The 9,488-nt window shown below is 40.2% G+C and overlaps 1 protein-coding gene across 1 annotated transcript; it reads left to right on the top strand.

Moving 5' to 3' along the window:
* Positions 1-1,679: 1,679 nt before the first annotated feature.
* On the top strand, positions 1,680-9,327 carry CCZ1 (CCZ1 vacuolar protein trafficking and biogenesis associated homolog (S. cerevisiae); the record flags this gene model as incomplete). Its single annotated transcript, XM_009076190.1, has 10 exons — positions 1,680-1,777; positions 1,897-1,990; positions 2,088-2,162; positions 3,196-3,243; positions 3,828-3,911; positions 6,320-6,495; positions 7,088-7,169; positions 7,345-7,406; positions 8,655-8,766; positions 9,294-9,327. Coding segments are annotated over 10 exons (865 nt in total), but the record flags the coding sequence as incomplete, so codon positions are not given.
* Between the last annotated feature and the right edge of the window lie 161 nt (positions 9,328-9,488).

Genomic DNA, 9,488 nt, shown 5'->3' with positions numbered 1-9,488 from the left:
CCTCCGGCGGGGCCGGCGCCGCGTCTGGGCCTGTCTCTGTCGCTGCTGCCGACTCCCCATCGCTAACAGTAACGCGGGTGTTGCCAGCAGCAGGACGCAACACTGTAGATGAGGAGTGACTCTTGCAGCAGCGACATCAGTTACTGATGTAACATCAGTGATATCAGTTACTTATGCGGTAACTTGTGCTAAAGATAACTTTGTCCACCGAGGTACAACATGGAATCGTAGAATCTACCGGGTTGGAAGACCTCAAAGATGATCGAGTCCAGCCCTACTGTGATTTCTAGACCATGGCACTAAGTGATGATTGAAAGGATTGTGTTTAACTTCGCTAAATTCGAGTTGTTACTAGTATTTTCTTGCTATTGTGACCCTTAATAAGTAAACTCAAAAAGCTCTAGTCTAACTTAGCTAAATTCGAGTTGTTACTAGTATTTTCTTGCTATTGTGATCCTTAATAAGTAAACTCAAGAAGCTCTAGTCTCTAGTTTTAAGTAACAGCATACTGTGTGGTTCATGTGATAATCCTCAGGTGTAACAGTTTTTGAATAGAGCAGTGTACTTATATACTTGGCAATGACCAAAATGATGAGGCTGAACGCATCTCAACAAGCCCCTGGTGACTCCAAACCGGGGGAAGCTGCAGGACAAGGTGCTGCTCAGAGGAACCCTCTGAACTGGGGAATGTGCTGGCAGAAACCTCATGGAGCTCAGCGAAGGCAAAAGCCAAGCCCCATGTGTGGGATGGAATAATGCACCAAGGCAGGCCAAGGCCTGATTGGTTAGCAGCAGCTTTGCAAAACAGGACCAGGGAGTCTGGTGAACAACAGGTCCTACGTGAATCAGCAGCCTGTGCTTGTGGCAGTGAAACCACAGTGTGCAGGGCTATGGGGGTGAGTGTGGATCAGCAGGGCCACTGAAGGGATTGCTTCCCCTCTGTCCAGCACATGTGAGACTGCTGGTGGGTGCTGTGTTTCTCTGGGGCTTTCCAGAGTAGGAAAAACACTGACAAATTGAAGCAAGGCCAGTGGAGAGCCCTTGAGTCAGAGGGATTCAGTCTGTGGTGTACTAGGAAAGCCTTCAATAACTGTGTTTGTGCAGCCTGAAGAAGAGGTGATGTGGAAGGGAATCTGAGGGCAGTTTCACCTGCCTAAAGGATGGCTATAGAGGATGGAGTCAAGTTCTTGAAGTGAAAGAATGAGAGGTAATGGATTAAGTTCCTGCAAAGGAAATTCTGATGAGATAGAAGAAAAAATTCTTCACAGTGAAGTAGTCAAACAGCTGAGCAGGGTTTGTGGAATTTTCATCTTTGGAGGTATTGAAAACATGACTGGACAAGGCCTGGAGCAGTCCAGGCTGGCTTTGAAGCTAGCCATGCTTTGATCTGACTTTGAAGCTCATCTTGCTTTGAACTAGCTGAGAAGTGACTGAGGCCTGTGATTTCAGTAGCCTTCAGTTTATAAAGTGCTTTGAGATATCATGGGATGGCTGACTGCCTAAGTGTGCTTAAATATGCCTTTTATCTGTTATTACAGAAGCCTATTTAGGTACAAGATAAAATTCTGCCTAAGAAATGAAGGAATGAAAGTTAAAAAACAAGCAAACCATGAACCCAATATTCTTCAACTCTGATTCTGTTAAAATGCATTTGCTTGGATTCTTTTTTCAAATTTCAGGAAGAAAAGAAGATTCTCTTCTATCACCCAAATGAAGTAGAAAAGAATGAAAAAATTAGAAATGTGGGACTGTGTGAAGCTATAGTGCAGTTCACAAGGTAGGAAGTCTCATGGCTCATTGTGTTGGCACGAGCACTGTGTTTTAAATCTCAGTCATATGTTTTCTTGTTGGGAGTGTGTATAAATATCTGTGTCTACATATTTCTTTTCTTTCCAGGACCTTTAGTCCAACAAAACCTGCAAAGTCCCTACACACACAGAAGAACAGACAATTTTTCCATGAACCTGAAGAAAACTTCTGGATGGTCATGGTACTTATGCACGTGATATGCATGTTCCTAAATCACCATACTGCAATGTTCTCAATGCATTCTGCATTGTCTAATACCAGCCTGTTCCACTCCCTAGGTTGTACGGAATCCCATCATAGAAAAACACAAAGATGGAAAGCCAGTCTATGAATATCAGGAAGAAGAATTACTGGTAATATGAACTTTCTTTTTTTTTGTTGTTGCTGTTGGGGTTTTTTTTGTTAAATGGGTTATACTGTACTTTAAGAGTACCTCCAGAAATATTTGAGTTAGATTCTTCTTGAATTGCTGTCAAATTGATTTTACGTATATCTATTTCTCCATAAATGGAAAAAGGACAAAGTACTTTTCAATAAAGTTTAAGATAGAGAATTATCCAGAGAACAGTTCCAGATCCTCCAATAAACATCAGTGAAGGACACAGCTGTGAAACTTTTAGCTTGGAATAGGTGAATATTTCTTAGGATCTGTTTGTTGAATAAAGTTCTTGCAAGATTTTACATCTACGTATTCTGTTACTTTTAAGTATCTATGTTGCTGCTTCCTTAAAACTGCTAGTAATATTTACTAATAACCTGGAAAAACAAACAGCTCATAGCAGTCATGGGATTTCTTGTCCAAACTGCAGAGTCATTAGGTCTGTTTAATTGTGTAAAGGAATGGGTGGGATAATATTTTAGGAGCTGATTGGTTATCCTGCCCCTGTTCATTCCAGTGTGCACTACTTCTGTCCCTCCTTGTGTCCTAAGAAAAGGATTGGTGTCACGGGGACTCTATATTGCCAGGAAAAAAAGTCTTTTTTCATCTGGGTTAAGATCCTAGCCCCATAAAAACCTGCTGTGCTGTGCCACCTCCTTCAGCCTTTGGCCTGGATGAAGAGGAAGCTGTCAGAAATGGGTTCATTTTCACTCACCACTGGCCTCAGGGAAGGGCACTGTTTGTAGCTGGAGTCTTGGGCATGAATTCATAAGCTGCTTTTGGTACTAAATGTGAGAGGGAAAGGGACTCCCTTTATTGAAACTATGCTTCATAAGTATGAAGACATTTTTAGATGCTGACTGGAAATGCTATTTAACTTTTCAGAGATTGATTTCTCTGATTTGTGTCTTTGCTGGCTCTGGGAAAACAAATGTTATGTGTAGCTCAGCCAAAATATTTGAAATTCTGCCTCTGCTTCTGCTAATGTTCTGCTCTCTTTCCTGCAGGACAAGGTTTATAGTTCAGTCCTACAGCAGTGCTACAGCATGTACAAGGTACAGTTCATACTAGAAGCTCCTCTTCTGGGCAGGGGATGTGCAAGCTCATCATTGCTTTGATATTCTCATCTCATTACTGTTTGCTCTCTCCCTCTAATGGAGTTGATGGAAGAAAAAAATAAAGCTTCTGCAGTTGTCTGTGCTGGTTCATTAGCTCATTGTAAAATAAAAGCCTCCTAATTTCTGTGAAGTCAAAGTTTCATGGGCAGTTACATGACTAAGTGTTTGGGTTTGATGGTGTTAGGTATTATCTGTTCAAGAAACAATCCTGGACAAAGGCCATCAGTGTGGCTTCTACAGAACCAGAGCATAAGATACTTAAATGGCACAGATAAATAACTTCTCTGCCATTAAAGAATTGAGTTTCCTTTTCTAATTCTGCCTCTGCTGCCATGTGCAAATGGACTGTGCAAATCTGAGAGATGCTTTTTCAAAAAAGAAGGGAGACATTGGCGCACTATGGAGTACAAATACTGAGGAACAGGAGCTGTATTGTAATCTAGTTATATTCACAGCCAAGCTACAAAAAACTGTTGTAAATGAATACCCAACTGACTGATTTCTTTTCTTTTACCTGTTAGCTTTTCAATGGCACATTCCTGAAAGCCATGGAAGATGGAGGTGTGAAAGTTCTAAAGGAGAGACTAGAAAAATTCTTCCATCGGGTAAGATCTTGTTTTTCAGGCACACACAGTGTGTGATTCTGCACTGGAAATAAAATGCAGAAATCTCTAAGTGGCAGCAGTGTGACTGTAAAACAGGCAGTGGAAAAGGTGTAGTGGCAACACAAGAGATCTGGTTACTCATTTTTTCAAATATTTCCTGCTAACACAGTAGGTTCTTTAAGTGGAATTGAACCAGCACAGTTATGTCTGATGGAACTGCTTACCTGTTGGATATTTTTTTCTGATGGAATCCTGTTCGTTCTTTGGAAACTCTGTTTTAATGTTTGAATTGGTTACTGTGATAACAGTTTGTGCAGACCTATGTGAATGACTGTTGCAGAATCAGTCAGGTTGGAAGGAATCTGGAGAGATCATCCAGTTCAGCCACTCAAAGCAGGGTAACACTGAATTCAGACTAGTCTGCCCAGGGCTTTGGCTGCTTGAGTCTGGAAAACATCCAGGGATGGAGATTCCACAGCCTGTATGCACAGGCTTAAAGTCCTGTAGTACTGTGAAGTAGTGAATAGTTGAAATTTTTAACTTCTCCCTCCTACTCCATCTCCCATGTGGAATTAGTAGTTGTGAGGTTTCAGGAAATATTGCCTTTGTTAAAACTAGCTTCAGAGTGTAATTTCAAAGCTGATGTTTTAGTGAAAGGATGAAAAGCAAATCCTGTTTCTGAGCAAGAAATCAAATGTTATTCATGTATTTTTCACATAAAGTATTAGACTGAGTCGATTCTGGCCAAATTTTGAGTTCCTACATGAAGAATTTCATCAATCTTTAGAAGATGGCAGCCAAGTGTGCCTGCCCCCAGGGCTCTTGTTTGCATGGAAGGAAGCAGAACTGTCAGCAGTTAGTGCTCTTGTGGTAGAGATGTGAATGTTGATATCTGATAATGATGGAGTGTAGACACTCTATAATGGTGTTTAAAATTTTGTTGTCTTAACAGGTCTTTAAAATAACACAATGTTGTGACAGTGCAAACAAAAGTACAGGCTTGGCTTGTGGTTTTGGAGTGGGTTTTGCTTGTTTCTTTGTAAGACTGTCATAGACTCTGGAATAAGCACCACTGGCACGAGGAGTACTTGTCTGATTAGCTGGTGTGTACTTGTGCCCAGCCTAAATTAGAAACAGAGCGTGGCAAAAAAAGAAAGTAGTAGGTTTTTATCTTTAAAACATTGTTTTTCTTTGAAGTTCCTACTGAAGATAAAACTGTAATGTGCTATAGATTTGTACAACAGAAAGAAATCCAAGGAAAAGTTTTTCTTTTTCACTGGGGAATTAGAAATGCTTAAAAAGTTTAGTCATGCAAATTGTGTATTAGAACCCTATTGAACAAGTTAGCAACATGTTGCTGGCAGGCTTGAACTGAAAGGCTGAAAGGAAATGAGACTTAGATTATAAACTGTGACAGAAATCGTGCTATAGATTTGTACAACAGAAAGAAATCCAAGGAAAAGTTTTTCTTTTTCACTGGGGAATTAGAAATGCTTAAAAAGTTTAGTCATGCAAATTGTGTATTAGAACCCTATTGAACAAGTTAGCAACATGTTGCTGGCAGGCTTGAACTGAAAGGCTGAAAGGAAATGAGACTTAGATTATAAACTGTGACAGAAATCTGTCACATGTCTGTAAGTTTTCCTGCTGGGTTTTTGGTAATGTGAAATGACTGTAGAGGGAGCCATTGGATAATGCATCTTTCACAGAGCCTTTGATAGTGCATCTGAAATCTCTAGGTTATGGTTATAGTCTAGCAAGAAAAAGAGTAATGGCAATTATCTTTTCCTTTGCACATTGAAAGTTAGTGGATTTATCTGCTCATATTTCTAGCTACCTGTGAAATTAAATATTAGTAAGATAGGCTTTGCTTTCTTAGAGTCTCTAAAGATCTTGAGTTTGCCTTAAAAGTTGTTGTCATCATGATTAAATAGAAGCAAAGTGACACCTGGAATCACATTCACACGCTCACATGTGGAATCACAGGATGGTTTGGGTTGGAAGGTACCCTTAAAGCTCATCAAGTCCAACCCCCTGCATTGAGCAGGGACATCTTCAACCAGACCAGGTTGCTCAAGGCCCTGTCCAACCTGGCTGTGAATATTTCTAGGGATGGGGTAGCCACAGCTTTTCTGGGCAACCTGTGCCAGTGCCTCACCACCCTCGTTGTGAAAAAATTCCTTATATCTAATCTGACTCAACTCTCCTTCAGTTTGGAACCATCACCCCTTGTCCTATTGCTCTAAGCCCATGTGAAAGTCTGTTCCCACATGAAGGAGTATGTCAGCCAAGCAGAACTGGAAGGATTCTTTTTTTTTCTAGATTATTGGGAATTAGACATTTAAATGTCATTTAAATCTACGCATTGGCAGTTTTCTGAATTCTAAAAACTGTCATTGTTCTCTCAGTACCTGCAGACACTGCACTTACAGTCCTGCGATCTGCTCGATGTGTTTTGTGGAATCAGCTTCTTTCCACTGGATAAAATGACTTACTTGAAAATTCAGTCATTTATTAATAGGATGGAAGAAAGCCTGAGCATAGTCAAGTACACTGCATTTCTCTACAATGACCAGCTTATCTGGTAGGTACTTCAGTAAATCTTTTGTGTGTCTTCAATTTCTCATCCTACAAATAAATGCCATAATAGAAAAGCTTTTGAAGCAGTGAAAGAGTTGGATGAAAATGAGAAAACATGAGTCATGCTACCAGTCAGTAAGAAAGGCATTGGTTTGAGCTTTAAAATCTCTACCCTGTACCAAGTGATTGCTTCCAAGCTGGCCTGGGGAGCAGCTGGAGAAGTGCCTTTGACATCTCCATCTCAAGAGCCTCTGTGCATTACACAAGTTCCCTAGGAACATTTAGTAGATAAGGTTAATTACATTAAGGATTGTTCATTATGTTATCCTGAACTAGATTAGCAAACATGATCTTTGCTTGTTCAAATAGTTTCTATTTCGCTTCTGGTTTAGGGCTACGTTAGATGTGTTTTGTATTTAGCAAATAAACTAAGATTTTATTAGAAATTAATGTTCTGGGACTAACTGTACTGAGACACTGAAGAGTTACTACCCTGGTTTGGTATGTGCTGTGCCTGAGGTGTGGTTAGAGGAAAACTCATGATCTGCACTGCAGCACAAACATCACTTGTGTTCCTTTTCCCCCTAATGTTCCAGGAGTGGACTAGAGCAAGATGACATGAGAATTTTGTACAAATATCTCACCACATCTCTGTTTCCGAGACACATGGAGCCTGAGGTATGGCAGTTGGCTTGGTTTTTTTTAGGAGGAAGGTAGTGGGGTTTGGTTTTTGTGTTTGGTTTTTTTTTTTCCTGTTTTTCTGGTACTACTAAGGGCTGAAATACCAAAGAGAAATACCTCTCTTCTCTCTGCCTCTAAGCTGGTTTCTCTTGTGTGTTTGTTTCTGCTTCAGTTAGCAGGAAGAGATTCTCCAATACGTGCTGAAATGCCAGGAAACCTACAACACTATGGAAGGTAGGCCCTGTTTCACTGTCACCATCTACTGCTTCTTCCCTCAAGGGCAAACATTTGGGAGGAGTTATGTGTATTTTGAGGACATATTCTACACAAGTTCATTCCAGAGGGTTGCACAGTAGTTGGTGCAATGTAAAACTTGACCTCTGGAAAAAGAGAAAATGCTTCATTAACATTATTGCCTATTTATTTTAATTCCTATTGTTCTTGATGCACTGCCTGACAAATTTGGGAATGGCTTCAGTCATTTCTCTTCAGTGAGGCACTGCAGACAAAGGTGTAGATTTAATCTAGGATGTAGCTATTTGTTTTTCCTTTGTACTCAGCATGTCAGAGTGGGGAATTCTGTACTTAAGCAAAATTAATTTGAGTAATTGTGAGTTTGGATGTCCTTAATCATGAGAATTCTACTTGCTTGATTTACTGTATTCCTTTGGGATCAAGACACTGGCACACAGTCCCTGTTCTATGCCTCTCTCCCAAGTTTAGGTGCTTCTAGCACACCACAGTTCCACATCAGGCTAGTTTAGATGTGCTGTTGAACAGGAAAGGGGAAGAGCTTCAGGGACTTCCCCAGCAGCAACCACAAAGGGGTTGTAAAGGTAGTCACCGCTTGAATGTGGAAAGAGTTTTGTTGCTGCTCCTTTGATGATCTGCATTGCTTCCCCTTAGCATTTTATTCTGTCTTTCTGATGCTGTTGCCATAACTCTTTGGAGCATATATGCAAATAATACTTCAACAATGTATCAGATAATCCTAGAATTTAAGGGTTGGAATGGACCTTTCAGATCATCTAGTCCCAACCCCCTGCCCTGGGTAGAGACACCTCCTCACTAGATCAGGTTGCTCAAGGCTTCATCCAGCCTGGCCTTGAACACTGCCAGGGTTGGGGCAGTCACCACATCCCTGGGCAACCTGTGCCAGTGTCTCACCACCCTTATAGTAAAAATCTTTTTTCTAATATCTAACCTAAACTTCCTCTCCTTCAATTTGAACCCATTACCCCTTGCCCTATCATTGCAGTTCCTAACACAGAGTCCCTCTCACTCCCTTGTAGGCCCTTCAGATATTGAAGAGTTAGAGCGCTAAGATAACATATAAAGGGCTCCACACCTGTGTGGATAGCTGAAAACTCACTGTATTCAGATCTATTCATGCAAGTAATGCTGGTTTGGAGAACATCTGTTAAACTGGAGAAACTGAAATACAAGAATTAATTGCATCTGACCTGTTGAATTATTTTCTAGGTTTCTTACTGGACCTTTAAATCTTAATGACCCAGAAACAAAATGCCGTTTCCCCAAAATATTTGTTAACACTGATGACACTTACGAAGAGCTTCATTTAATTGTTTATAAGGTACTACAGTTTTCTCTACAATTACTCCACAGAATTAGGGATCTCTAGGCAATGAAGATGAGCATGATGTGAAGTACTTAGGAATTGTATAGGAAGGTGCATGGATGTGAGCAGGTTAAAGCAAAGAGATGGAAAACTCTTTGGTGTTTCTAGCAACAAGATTTAGAGCCTGAATTATCTTTCCTCCCCTCTTATACCCTCTGCAAAACAAGATCCCAGCCTGCATTACTTTAAGTGATTTCAGGCCTGGCTTTATGTAGCACTAATCAGTAAAACAAGAAATTTTGATTCTTTTACATTAAATGCAAGTTCTTGCAGACAATGTATTTTTAGCAACTTTTACCTTTCGCCTACAGGATTGCAAAGAGATTGTCCTGTTGAAATGTGACCCTTAAAGTAGATTTTGTCAAATTTCTTTTTTAATTTATCTGGTCCATCTGTAACCTCACTGAAGTATTGTTGCTTACATGAGGTAGTTGAGGTAATCTGTTGTAAATGTGTTTTTGCTTTAACTTTTTCTGTCCCAGGCCATGAGTGCAGCTGTCTGCTTTATGATTGATGGTAAGTACCTGTTAGCATTGCTTCTTTGGCAAGACATAGTACAAAATGCTATTTATTACATGCAACTTGCTTTACTCTTGAAAATACTCAAAATAATTTATTTGAGTTTCTTTTTCATGAGCACTTTTATCACTGAATCATAAAATCAGCCTGGTTGGAAA

This window comes from Acanthisitta chloris, unplaced genomic scaffold (genome assembly GCF_000695815.1).
Source record: "Acanthisitta chloris isolate BGI_N310 unplaced genomic scaffold, ASM69581v1 scaffold14116, whole genome shotgun sequence".
Lineage (NCBI taxonomy): Eukaryota > Metazoa > Chordata > Aves > Passeriformes > Acanthisittidae > Acanthisitta > Acanthisitta chloris.
Note: the sequence above shows the minus strand (reverse complement) of the source record. Positions and strands in the feature narration are given on the sequence as shown.